This window comes from Myxocyprinus asiaticus, chromosome 26 (assembly GCF_019703515.2).
Source record: "Myxocyprinus asiaticus isolate MX2 ecotype Aquarium Trade chromosome 26, UBuf_Myxa_2, whole genome shotgun sequence".
In the NCBI taxonomy this organism is placed as follows: domain Eukaryota; kingdom Metazoa; phylum Chordata; class Actinopteri; order Cypriniformes; family Catostomidae; genus Myxocyprinus; species Myxocyprinus asiaticus.
Genome location: NC_059369.1, coordinates 9,196,707 through 9,210,875, shown reverse-complemented (window position 1 = coordinate 9,210,875; position 14,169 = coordinate 9,196,707). Strand labels below are relative to the sequence as shown.

The 14,169-nt window shown below is 41.2% G+C and overlaps 1 protein-coding gene and 1 long non-coding RNA gene across 3 annotated transcripts; one reads left to right on the top strand and one right to left on the bottom strand.

Annotated features, from left to right (window-relative positions):
- Nucleotides 1-506: 506 nt before the first annotated feature.
- Nucleotides 507-8,793, bottom strand: LOC127416784 (uncharacterized). Of its 2 annotated transcripts, none has more exons than XR_007893169.1 (3): nucleotides 8,642-8,793; nucleotides 5,502-5,584; nucleotides 507-1,890 (listed from the first exon to the last, which is right to left on the bottom strand). It is a non-coding gene; the product is annotated as an uncharacterized LOC127416784 (long non-coding RNA). The 2 variants fall into 2 exon arrangements; XR_007893168.1 differs by having other exon boundaries at nucleotides 633-720.
- A 59-nt stretch (nucleotides 8,794-8,852) lies between these two features.
- LOC127416781 (small nuclear ribonucleoprotein Sm D2) lies at nucleotides 8,853-12,920 on the top strand. The gene is made up of 3 exons (XM_051656334.1): nucleotides 8,853-8,964; nucleotides 9,433-9,612; nucleotides 12,381-12,920. Coding segments are annotated over exons 1-3 (357 nt in total). The 5' UTR covers nucleotides 8,853-8,962; the 3' UTR covers nucleotides 12,556-12,920.
- Nucleotides 12,921-14,169: the final 1,249 nt, after the last annotated feature.

Sequence of the window (14,169 nt, the reverse complement as noted above, 5' to 3'; positions counted from 1 at the left end):
GTATCACAGTTAAAGATAGTTAAATATATTTCTGCTTCATATGTTATTATATTATTCCATTGTTTTCAAGAGTTATTCTTAAATATTTTGTGAAAAAATACCTCTGTATAATTTCTGAAAACAGTGGAACAATAAAATGACATATGAAGCAGAAATATGTGTCTAATATATACTAATGAATGTAGTGACAGAATATGACTGTAGCATTACAATTATGACGCTTGCCTATTAGACTTGTCAGAATTTTCCAGAGATTACTCTGATTTTAAAGAAAGGCTGGTGGGAGAACAGAGGATTGATTGTTCATGCAACTAATTGTCCATGGAAATGGCTCTGTGGAATGATAGCAGTAGGAAACTACAATTAATGCCATGTGACAATTTGAAATGTGTTGCAAAAAACTGATAAAATATAAAACAATATTTTTGGAATAAGAGAACTGTACATTTTATATTATTAAAATCATTATGAATTCAAGAAGACAGTTTTGAAGCATTCTGACCCTATAACTGAAATGAGTATTAAGTAATTCAAAATCAAAACAATTAAACTTGATAACGTGATATACTAATGACATAATAAAGAAAACAACATTAAAGAAATCTTTATATTGATTAAAACATACAAACTGTAATGTGGGTGTCTTGGAGAGGAAGAGAGGAGATGCAGGAGTAGATTCCTTTTAATCTTTTAATTATAAATGTTGGAGTAGGACAATCGCTGGAGTGGAAACAGAAGAAAGGCTCAACAATAGTAAACGCTGGAGTGGAACAAATGCTGGAACAAACACTAAATCTTTAACAATCAAACTAAGCACAACATAACACCTCATAATGAAACACTTGAAGGACTGACCAAGACTTAACAAAACTAGAGGGTATTTATACACTGAGAAACAAAGGAGGGAATAGAAGGCAGGTGCAGATGATGATGAACTAATAGGAGTGATTAGGGCAGTGAATCCTGGGAAATGGAGTCCGGGGAAAAACTTCAAAATAAGAGTCCTTGAAGAGAATGAGGGAGACAGACTGTGACACTAACTAACTAACTAAATTGATAGTTCCCAGCCTGAAATCCATGCATTATAAAAGTAATGAATTTAGTCATGAACCCCCCCCCATTTGAGGAGGGTATGATGACGCAGAAGATGAAGGATCCAAGGATGATGATCAGGAGGCCTAGGGGGCGGCTTCAGGGCTGGGAAAGGATCCGGATGCCTGGGGGGCGGCTTCAGGGTTGGGAATGGATCCAGAGGCCTGGGAGGCGGCCACAGGGCAGGAACTGGGTCAGGAGGCCTGGGAGGCGGCCACAGGGCAAGGATTGGGTCAGGAGGCATGGGAAGCGGCCACAGGGCAAGGACTGGGTCAGGAGGCAGAACCGCTGGAGGAGCCGTGTTAGACTCTGAGGGCGGAGCCGTGGAAGGCGGAGCCGTGGAAGATTCTGGGGGGAGCCGTAAAAGGCGGAGCTGTGGAAGACTCTAGGGGCGGAGCCATGAAAGGCGGAGCCGTGGAAGACTCTGGGGGTGGAGCTGTGGAATGCAGAGCCTTGGAGGGCTTGAGGGGCAGAGCTGTGGAAGGCGGAGCCGTGAGAGGCTCAAGGGACTGAGCCGTGGAGGGCGGAGCTGTAGGAGGCTCGAGGGACAGAGTTATGGAAGGTGGAGCCATGGGAGGCTCGAGGGACAGAGCCGTGGAAGGCAGAGTCATGGGAGATGGATCCAGGGAAGGCAGAACCGTGGAAGGCTCGCCGGACAGAGCCGTGGAAGGCGGAGCCATGGGAGGCTCGAAGGGCAGAGCCGTAGAAGGCGGAGCCATGGGAGATGCAGGAGTAGATTCCTTTTAATCTTTTAATTATAAACGTTGGAGTAGGACAATCACAGGAGTGGAACAATCGCTGGAGTGGAAACATAAGAAAGGCTCAACAATAGTAAATGCTGGAGTGGAACAAACGCTGGAACAAACAGTAAATCTTTAACAATCAAACTAAGCACAACATAACACCTCATAACGAAACACTTCAAGGACTGACCAAGACTCCACTTCACTTAACCTTTATTGTCACACAACCATATACACAAGTGCAATAGTGGGTGAAAGTCTTGGGTGCAGTTCCGAGCAACATAGCAGTCATGACAGTGATGAGACATAGATGAGACATATACCAATTTACAATAAACAGATTTACACATCACAAATTACATATCTAATATACACGTACCTACACACAACACAATATACAAATAATAATATACAGTACAATATTCTATATTGTGTGTATTGTATACAGTATACAATACACACAATATAGAACACACATACACACAATGTAGAATACACATTATACAATAAAACTAGTATATATTGTATATATAAAATATACAGTAGGTTGTATTGTACTGTATTGACATTCAGGCTGTCGGTTGATAGTCAGTTGCCAGTGTGTTGTTAAGAGAGAATATAATTTAAGACAGTCCAGTGTAAGATAATAAGATTAATAAAGTGCAGTGCTGATGTATATTGATCGTGAGAGATCAAGAGTTCAGAAGTCTGATTGCTTGGGGGAAGAAGCTGTCATGAAGTCGGCTGCTGCGGGTCCTGATGCTGCGATATCGCCTGCCTGATGGTAGCAGTGAGAGCAACCCATGGCTCGGGTGGCTGGAGTCTCTAATGATCCTCCGAGCTTTTTTCACACACTGCCTGGTACATATGTCCTGGAGGGAGGGAAGCTCACCTCCGATGATGTGTCTGGCAGTTCGCACCACCCTTTGCAGGGCTTTGCGGTTGTGGGTGGTGCTATTGCCGTACCGGGTAGTGATGCAGCCAGTCAGGATGCTCTCTACAGTGCTGGTGTAGAACCGTGTGAGGATGTGGCGGTTCATTCCAAACTTCCTCAGCCATCTCAGGAAGAAGAGGCGCTGATGAGCCTTCTTCACAACGGCCTCAGTGTGGATGGACCATGTGAGTTCCTCAGTGATGTGGACACCGAGGAACTTGAAGCTGCTGACTCTCTCCACCGGTGCTCCATTGATGGTGATGGGACTGTGTTCTCTGTCTTTTCTCCTGAAGTCCACCACAAGCTTCTTTGTCTTGCTGACGTTGAGGGAGAGGTTGTGCTCCTGACACCAACATGTCAAAGTGAGCACCTCCTCTCTGTAGGCTGTTTCATCATTGTCAGTGATCAGACCTACCACCATTGTATCATCAGCAAACTTAATGATGGCATTGGAGCTATGTGTTGCCACACAGTCATGTGTGTACAAGGAATACTGGAGTGGGCTGAGAACACAGCCCTGTGGGTCTCCAGTGTTGAGGGTCAGTGATGAGGAGATGTTGCTGCCCATTCTAACCACCTGGCGTCTGCTTGACAGGAAGTCCAGGATCCAGCTGCACAGCGAGCTGTTTAAGCCCAGAGCCCGGAGTTCCACATAAAGCTTGGAGGGCACTATGGTGTTGAATGTTGAGCTGTAGTCTACAAACAAAATTCTCACATAAGTGTTCCTTTTTTCCAGATGGGAGAGAGCAGTGTGTATTGTAGATGCAATGGCATCATCAGTGGAGCGGTTGTTGCGGTAAGCAAACTGCAATGGGTCCAGTGATGGAGGCAGCACAGAGCAGATGTAATCTCTGATTAGTCTCTCAAAGCATTTGCTGATGATGGGGGTCAGAGCAACAGGACGCCAGTCATTTCAGCAAGTGATTTTGGATTGCTTTGGTACAGGCACAATGGTGGATGTTTTAAAGCATGTGGGGACCACAGACAAGGAGAGGGAAAGGTTGAAAATGTCCATAAAAACACCAGCCAGTTGGTTCGCGCACGCTCTGATGACACAGCCCGGAATGCCGTCTGGACCCGCGGCTTTACGGATATTCACCCGTCGGAAGGATCGGGTTACATCCGCTTCAGAGACGGAGAGTGAACTAACCTCTGTAGCTTCGGCCGTGAGAGCTCTCTCCGTGAGGGTGGTGTTATTTCCCTCGAAACAAGCATAAAAAGTATTTAGCTCATCCGGGAGAGAGGCAGCGGTGTTCACGGCAGAGTTTTTATTCCCTTTGAAGTCCGTGATGATATTAATTCCCTGCCACATGCTTCTAGAGTTGGTGGTGTTAAACTGTCCTTCAATCTTGTCCCTGTACTGGCGTTTGGCTGCTCTGATAGTTTTGTGGAGTGCATAACTGGCTTGTTTATGCTCCTCCACATTCCTGGAATTAAAAGCGGCGGTTCATGCATCAAGTGCAGCACGAACATCGCTATTTATCCATGGCTTCTCGTTGGGGTAGATCCGTATTGTTTTGGTCGGAACAACATCCTCTACGCACTTTCTGATGAAACACGTTACGCTATCAGCGTACACCTCGATGTCGTCATCAGAGGCAGACAGGAACATCTCCCAGTCCACGTAATCAAAACAGTCTTGTAGCGTAGAATCTGATTGGTCTGACCAGCACTGGATCGTTCTGAGGGTGGTTGCTTCCTGTTTCAGTTTCTGCCTGTAAGCGGGCAGAAGCAGAGTGGTCTGATTTGCCAAATGGTGGGCAGGGGAGGGATTTGTAGTCATCCCAGAAGGGAGAGTAGCAATGGTCCAAAACCCGGTCTCCTCGTGTGTTGAAACTGATGTGTTGGTGGTATTTTGGTGCGACTGATTTAAAATTGGCTTTCCTGCTTGCTTATAATCCCATAAAGTTCCTTGAGTGCCCGGTCTGTGTCGGCTTGTGGGGGGGATTTACACAGCTGTGATAATGACCGCTGTGAATTCCCTCAGTAGCCAGAATGGTCGACACAGAAGCATGAGAAATTCCAGATCAGGAGAGCCGGGCTGCCCAGACAAAGGGCTCTGCTGGCGTGTTTGTAAATAGCGGGTCAGCATTGAGGAATTTAAAGTCCAGTTTTCGGTGTGCTATTGCAGAACCAATGTCCAAAAGTGTTTGTCTGTCATAGACAATAAGGCAGACAACATCCAAGACAAAAAAAAAAAAAAACATAGAATTGTGAACAAAACAAACAAAAAACTGCAGTGTTGTGCCGGAGCTCACAACACAGCAGCCATACTCGGCGCCATACTTAACAAAACTAGAGGGTATTTATACACTGAGAAACAAACGAGGGAATAGAAGGCAGGTGCAGATGATGATGAACTGATAGGAGTGATTAGGGCAGTGAATCCTGGGAAATGGAGTCTGGGGGAAACTTCAAAATAAGAGTCCTTGAAGAGAATGAGGGAGACAGACTGTGACACTAACTAACTAACTAAATTGATAGTTCCCAGCCTGAAATCCATGCATTATAAAAGTAATGAATTTAGTATACTGTAAATCATAGTAAAGGGATTAAATATCATTTTTCCTTTTAAATCGCCTGTTATAGTACAATACAACAGACATCTGTACTGCTGGAAAAAAAGAGCAGTTAGCATGCAGGCTACAACAAGCTAACGCAGTTGCAAGTTATAGTGATAAAAGTGTTAATGTGCAGAACAAAGATAAAACGATGATAGAGGCATATCTTACGTTTGACAGATGTGTAAATGGCTTTCGCTGCAGATGACACTTGAGTGAATGGGCACTTCAGAGTATTTGAGAAGATATGATTCCTTTAGCAGACAAAAAAAAAAAAAAAATCATATGACTTGGTCTTGGAAAATGTCTCTGAGCGAATGATCATACAGATGTAGGTAAATCTGCACCAGCTAGCAAATAACTCTGTACATCGATGTGTTCATTTGACTGAAATTAGCCATTGGCCTCAAGGTAGGTGGAGCTCCAGGTCACACCTACCGATGACGTGGACCAATGGCAGTAAGAAGGTGTTTAGCCGCCGGTCAGAAGTTTTCCTAAAAGTTCGCCCGCCGAGCTGTTATGAACCACCGAAACAAACTCAAAAACATCTTCTTTTTGGCCAGATTTTGTTCTAAATGACATCACATCAGTTCGTTCTTCGATTTTGTAGGAAGTATATCGAGGCCTTTAGAGGGCAGAACCCTTGCGATGTGTCCATCTGGGACATTACACTCGGTTACACACTACAAACAAACACACAACAGTGAGTCCGTGCTAGAGAGAGGACCTCTTATAAAACAAATGCTGATGGGACTTGTGACAAAAGTTAAGTTCTTTGCGTCTTTTGTAAATCAGCATTTTATCACATTAGCATGTCAGTTCTTACAAGCCTGCAGCGCATCATGTTCTATCATGGAGGGTCTTTTGATGCTCTGCTCAAATTTAACATAATTTCAACTTTGTATCCATTGCTGCCATCACAGTCTGTCTCCCTCACGTTCTTCAAGGACTCTTATTTTGAAGTTTTCCTCTGGACTACATCTCCCATGTTTCACTGCCCTCATCACTTCCATCTGTTCCTTATTATCCTCACCTGTCTTCCATTCCCTCATTTAGCTACTTTTGTATAAATATCCTCTAGTTTTGTCCATTCCTTTGTCAGTCCTTGAAGTGTTACGTTGTGTTTATGAAGTGTTATGTTAAATGGTTTGTTGTGATGTTTAGCTTTATTGTTTGTTCCACTCCAGAGTTTGTTATCAAAGGATTTATAGTATTTACTCCTGCATCTCCTCTCTTTCTCTTCCTCTCCATGACCCAACGTTACACTTAGACTTTGGTAAATTTTTTATGTTACTTGAATTGGTGCTTTTTTTGTGAATTTCTGTCTTCATAATGTGGAGTACCAGAGTACCAAAGAACTAAATAAATGCATTCTGACAGGGAAAGTATATATATAGAGTCAAATATCAGCACTTTTAAAATCTGAGATTAATCGCGATTTAATCTATTGAGAGCACTAATATATACACAAGGTCTTTTATTTAAGGATAGTGATCATATGAAGCCATTTATTATCACATACGTAGTTGTTTGGCTCCTTTTTAAATCATAATGATAACAGAAATCACCCAAATGGCCCTGATCAAAAGTTTACATATCCTTGAATGTTTTGCCTTGTTACAGACACACAAGGTGACACACACAGGTTTAAATGGCAATTAAAGGTTAATTTCCCACACTTGTGGCTTTTAAAATTGCAATTAGTGTCTGTGTATAAATAGTCAATGAGTTTGTTAGCTCTCATGTGGATGCACTGAGCAGGCTAGATACTGAGCCATAGGGAGCAGAAAAGAGCTGTCAAAAGACCTGCGTAACAAGGTAATGGAACTTTATAAAGATGGAAAAGATATCCAAAGCCTTGAGGATGCCAGTCAGTACTGTTCAATCACTTATTAAGAAGTGGAAAATTCGGGGATCTCTTGATACCAAGCCAAGGTCAGGTAGACCAAGAAAGATTTCAGCCACAGCTGCCAGAAGAATTGTTTGGGATACAAAGAAAAACCCACAGGTAACCTCAGGAGAAATACAGGCTGCTCTGGAAAAAGACGGTGTGGTTGTTTCAAGGAGCACAATACGATGATACTTCAACAAAAATGAGCTGCATGGTCGAGTTGCTAGATAGAAGCCAATGCCACAAAAAAGCCCGGTTACAATATGCCCAACAACACCTTGACACGTCTCACAGCTTCTGGCACACTGTAATTTGGAGTGACGAGACCAAAATAGAGCTTTATGGTCACAACCATAAGCACTATGTTTGGAGAGGGGTCAACAAGGCCTATAGTGAAAAGAATACCATCCCCACTGTGAAGCATGGTGGTGGCTCATTGATGTTTTGGGGGTGTGTGAGCTCTAAAGGCACGGGGAATCTTGTGAAAATTTATGGCAAGATGAATGCAGCATGTTATTATAAAATACTGGCAGACAATTTGCATTCTTCTGCACGTAAGCTGCGCATGGGACGCTCTTGGACTTTCCAGCATGACGATGACCCTAAGCACAAGGCCAAGTTGACCCTCCTGTGGTTACAGCAGAAAAAGGTGAAGGTTCTGGAGTGGCCATCACAGTCTCCTGACCTTAATATCATCGAGCCACTCTGGGGAGATCTCAAACGTGCGGTTCATGCAAGTCGACCAAAGACTTTGCATGACCTGGAGGCATTTTGCCAAGATGAATGGGCAGCTATACCACCTGCAAGAATTTGGGGCCTCATAGACAACTATTACATAAGACTGCACGCTGTCATTGATGCTAAAGGGGGCAATACACAGTATTAAGAACTTAGGGTATGCAGACTTTTGAACAGGGGTCATTTCATTTTTTTCTTTGTTGCCATGTTTTGTTTTATGATTGTGCCATTCTGTTATAACCTACAGTTGAATATGAATCCCATAAGAAAGTAAAGAAATGTGTTTTGCCTGCTCACTCATGTTTTCTTTAAAAATGGTACATATATTACCAATTCTCCAAGGGTATGCAAACTTTTGAGCAGATATGTATATATAGACAGAGAATGAGAGAGAGAGAGAGAGAGAGAGAGAGAGAGAGAGAGAGAGAGAGAGAGAGAGAGAGAGAGAGAGAGAGAGAGATAGTTTTAGTTATATTTTATTTTTACTTGATTAAACCCAGGACCCCTATGGGAAGCTACAAAAAAAAAAAAAAAAAAAAAAAAAAAAAAGATAATATTGAAATCTAATATTTAAAATGATGATAATAATAATTCTTATCGTTTATTATTCTTATTGTATATAAATACATTTTATTCTAAATGCAATTATTATTTTATTTAAAAAATAAAATAAACTACTCACTACGAAAGACAGAGCTCTTGATTTGGGCACTCTGAAGGGAGCATGACATCACAGTTTGAATGTACCCTTCATTAAAAGTCTTGTGACAGGGCCCTTTGTGAAAAAAAATAACGTTATTACTTTTGTTTGGAACAACTCTTCGTGTTGCGTCCCCTTCCTGAAGTGCACTTCAAGAGTTAACTCTCTGATCCGGAACTTGTTTCTCAGTAAGACGGTACAGACCCGGAAGTAGTATGAACATTGTGGAAACGCGAGGCGCCTGTGAGTTGCTGCTGCTTACAGTTCATTGAAGACATCCGAGAAGCCGAAACTTATTAAAACATGTAAGTTTACTCTTCTTTACACATTACACTATGATTGGTGCTTAAGTAGTACTATACCTGAATTGAAATAGCAGGTTTGTAGTGAAAATGCTGCAGAAGAAAGTCATTCGTCGAGAATCGTTAGCTGACACAATGAACTTTCTGTTAAACTGCTGATTCTCCTGCCGACATCAATACAAAGCTAAACGGTTTTTGTTTATTTTGCAAACGTTATTTTCCTCTTTGTGGTCAGATTATCTGTGTCACTTATTATTGGCAGTTATTATGTCTATTTTGTTGTTCTTTTGTGGTTGCAGTAGACTCTTTGTTTCTGTACAAGTAAATATTTATCACTATTTATTATTCCTGAAGAACATGTAAGAGATAAATTAATTAGATTTGTGACAGGTTTTCGCTCAACAACACCTCTGTATTGTTTGCAGTGTAAATTGACTTATCTTCATCTAACGTGAGCACTTGTTTTATTAGGAGTCTGTTAAACAAGCCCAAATCTGAGATGACTCCCGAGGAGCTGCAGAAGCGAGAGGAGGAAGAGTTCAACACCGGCCCTCTTTCAGTGCTCACCCAGTCTGTGAAAAATAACACACAAGTTCTGATCAACTGCCGCAACAACAAGAAGCTACTGGGCCGAGTCAAGGCTTTTGACAGGTATTCCCCTGATGAGAAACTACGGTTCAATTTATAAGGGGTGATGATCAAGGAAACTGCACAATTTTTGTCCAGTTATCAAATATTTAGAAAGGGCAAATTAAACTACAGCTTACTGTTATTGAGAGATGCACAGGAGAAAAGTAATACAACATTTATGCAAAAAATATATGTAAAGTTGAAGTCAGAAGTTTACATACACCTTAGCCAAATACATTTAAACTCAGTTTTTCACAGTTCCTGACATTTAATCACAGAAAACGTTCCCTGTCTTAGGTCAGTTAGGATCAATACTTTATTTTAAGAATGTGAAATGTCAGAATAATAGTAGAGAAAATTGTTTATTTCAGCTTTTATTTCTTTCATCACATTCCCAGTGGGTCAGAAGTTTACATACACTTTGTTAGTATTTGGTAGCATTGCCTTTAAATTGTTTAACTTAAGTCAAATGTTTTGGGTAGCCTTCCACAAGCTTCTCACAATAAGTTGCTGGAATTTTGGCCCATTCCTCCAGACAGAACTGGTGTAACTGAGTCAGGTTTGTAGGCCTCCTTGCTCACACACGCTTTTTTAGTTCTGCCTACAACCTTTCTATCGGATTGATGTCAGGGCTTTGTGATGGCCACTCCAATACCTTGACTTTGTTTTCCTTAAGCCATTTTGTCACAACTTTGGAGGTATGCTTGGGGTCATTGTGCATTTGGAAGACCCATTTGCGACTGAGCTTTAACTTCCTGGCTGATGTCTTGAGATGTTGCTTCAATATATCAACACAATTTTCCTTCCTCATGATGCCATCTATTTTGTGAAGTGCACCAGTCCCTCCTGCAGCAAAGCACCCCCACAACATGATGCTGCCACCCCCATGCTTCACAGTTGGGATGGTGTTCTTCGGCTTACAAGCCTCACCCTTTTTCTCCAAACATAACGATGGTCATTATGGTGAAACAGTTACATTTTTGTTTCATTTGACCAGAGGACATTTCTTCAGAAAGTAAGATCTTTGTCCCCATGTGCACTTGCAAACTGTAGTCTGGCTTTTTTATGGTGGTTTTGGAGCATTGACTTCTTCCTTGCTGAGCAGCCTTTCAGGTTATGTCGATATAGGACTCATTTTGTTGTGGATATAGATACTTGTCAACCTGTTTCCTCCAACATCTTCACAAGGTCCTTTGCTGTTGTTCTGGGATTGATTTGCACTTTTCGCACCAAACTACGTTCATCTCTAGGAGACAAAATGCGTCTCTTTCCTGAGCAGTAAGATGGCTGCGTGGTCCCATGGTGTTTATACTTGCGTACTATTGTTAGTACATTCAGTCATTTTGGAAATTGCTCCCAAGGATGAACCAGACTTGTGGAGGTCCACAATTTTTTTTTTCTGAGGTCTTGGCTGATTTCTTTTGATTTTCATCAGATTCATCTGTACAAACAATAGTACGCAAGTATAAACACCATGGGACCACGCAGACATCATACCGCTCAGGAAGGAGACACATTCTGTCTCCTAGAGATGAACGTATTTTGGTGCAAAAAGTGCAAATCAATCCCAGAACAACAGCAAAGGACCTTGTGAAGATGCTAGAGGAAACAGGTAGACAAGTATCTATATCCACAGTAAAACGAGTCCTATGTTGACATAACCTGAAAGGCTACTCAGCAAGGAAGAAGCCACTGCTCCAAAACCACCATAAAAAAGCCAGACTACAGTTTGCAAGTGCACATGGGGACAACGATCTTACTTTTTGGAGAAACGTCCTCTGGTCTAATGAAATAACAATGGACATTATGGCCAGTTAAATTGTTATGTTTGGAGGAAAAAGGGTGAGGCTCGCAAGCCAAAGAACACCATCCCAACCGTGAAGCATGGGGGTGGTAGCATCATGTTGTGGGGGTGCTTTGCTGCAGGAGGGACTGGTGCACTTCACAAAATAGATAATTATGTGGAGATATTGAAGCAACATCTCAAGATATCAGCCAGGATGTTAAAGCTTGGTCGCAAATGGGTCTTCCGAATGGACAATGACCCCAAGCATTCCTCCAAAGTTATGGGAAAATGGCTTAAGGACAACAAAATCAAGGTATTGGAGTGGCCATCACAAAGCCCTGACCTCAATCCGATAGAAAATTTGTGGGCAGAACTGAAAAAGCATGTGCGAGGAAGGAGGCCTACAAACCTGACTCAGTTACACCAGTTCTGTCTGGATGAATGGGCCAAAATTCCAGCAACTTATTGTGAGAAGCTTGTGGAAGGCTTCCCAAAACATTTGACCCAAGTTAAACAATTTAAAGGCAATGCTACCAAATACAAACAAAGTGTATGTAAACTTCTGACCCACTGTGAATGTGATGAATGTAATCTGAAATAAATCATTCTCTCTACTATTATTCTGACATTTCACATTCTTAAAATAAAGTAGTGATCCTAACTGACCTAAGACAGAGAATGTTTTCTACGATTAAATGTCTGGAATTGTGAAAAACTGAGTTGAAATGTATTTGGCTAAGGTGTATGTAAACTTAAGACTTCAACTGTGTGTGTGTGTATATATATATATATATATATATATATAAAATATTGAATTGCCATTGTAAAACCATGTTAATTACTTGTAATCTTCCCTACACTGTGACTGTACACTGAAAAATAAATCCGGTTACAAATCTTATTTAAACACAAGAGGGCAAGGTGAATAAACTTTATGCAGCATCTATTGTACAACTTTTTTATGATTTGGACCCTCACTTTTTTTTGTGCTCTGGATTTGCAGGCACTGTAACATGGTGCTGGAGAATGTGAAAGAAATGTGGACAGAGGTTCCCAAGAGTGGCAAAGGCAAGAAGAAGTCCAAGCCGGTCAACAAGGATCGCTACATATCAAAGATGTTCCTGAGAGGCGATTCAGTCATCGTGGTGTTGAGGAACCCGCTCATCACAGGGAAATAGCCTCATCACGTAACACACCGTTCAAGTACAGGCAATCTCCTGGGACTCTCCTCAGCCAGCTTTAATAAGAGCTTAACTCACATTGACTGTCAGCACATGTTAAAGTGTTTATTAGGCCATGCAACAAAGTAAATCTTGTACATTTACATGACAGTACACTTGTCATTTTGTCTGGTGGCAGTGCAATTTTGCAGGAGAATGTTCAGATTGCCTGGTCAAAGAAAAGCTGAAAAGAAGTTTCCATCTAGACTTTTTTTTTGTTTGCTTGTTTTTGTGTTTTGTTTCGAAATCATAAAAATGTACTATTGTTTAGGCACACAGTAGTTGAATTCTTTTCTTAATAAACTTTTGGATATTCAAACCTCCATCTGTAACCCTTTTGATTATTTCAGATATTAACCATTTCCAGACTAAAGAAAGCAAAAAGAGTGATCATCTGTCCAACGTTTCATGTTGCTGTTTGTCCTCTTTGCTTCCCTCTCACTGTCTGGTGCCCCCTCTCATCCCCTCCCTTCATCCGACTCTCATTTGGTAGAGTCCCCTGGCAGCAGCTTGGGTGTCAGTGTAGATTTCAGCAGGCAGCACTCAATAAGTGACAAACTGCCGTTTAAAGGTCTCTGCATTATTAATGTAACCAGATGTGCTGACTTTCACTTCACACCCTTGCCTTCCACCATGGGCTCCACTGACCCCTCGCACTCAGAGCCTTTTAAACGGTAATTCGTTTTTTCAGATTTGTTTAGTTTTTGTGAAAATTGCTTTGTATGCATTTGATGCTCTTTTAAAATGAGAAGGAACCCTATTTAAAAGGGGCTTATGATGGTAATAAAGTGACTTGTATGCAGTATATACAGTATATCGACAAGCGGGTTAACTCAGGACTTGACCTGAAAGGACAGTCTCAGAAAATCACTCAGTCAGGCTGCTTAAATATTCAGTGGGATGGTGAAAATCCAACACTATGTATCAGTTTGTGTTATTGTGTTCCACTGTTATAGTATTATATTTGTTTATGCATTTATTTTTAATTTATTTTAATACAAATCTGTATGACAAAAGATTTATAGATGTGTAAATTGTAAAGCTTTTATTGGTGCCGTTTGCTAAGGCAAGCATCACTATTACTGTTGCTCATACTTAGTGTTATGGGTTTGTTTGAATACAAAAGTGAAGTATTAAACTCAAGTGGATAACTCGTTCTGCACCATTGTTCCAAATATAGGAATCATACCTTAAATTGGTTGGCTTGTTGAGGAGGGGTGTGCCATTACTTTTCAAAGCAATCAGAACCATGACAGACAAAACGGGTTAAAAAAAAAATCGATTTCTATTGAACGAGGGACCCAAGCCATTTCTAGAGGCCAGAATATCATAGATTTTGGGGTTGGTCATCCTGGCAATTACACTCAAAAGAAATATTTTAGCCCATTTTTAATTATTATTTTATGCCATACAAATAATTAGAATAATTTTAAAAAATACCCTCGCTCCAACAGAGCTCCCCATATCCACTGCACCATTATTGTACATTATCTTCTACAAATTATTTTGTCTGAACAATCTTAGAAATGAGTAGTCCTTCACAATTCTTTAACAATTCAACTCAAATAACAG

Coding starts and splice junctions, on each gene's coding strand:
- LOC127416781 (XM_051656334.1), top strand. Junction 9,613..12,380: donor CGAGTCAAGGCTTTTGACAG/GTATTCCCCTGA, acceptor CTGGATTTGCAG/GCACTGTAACATGGTGCTGG.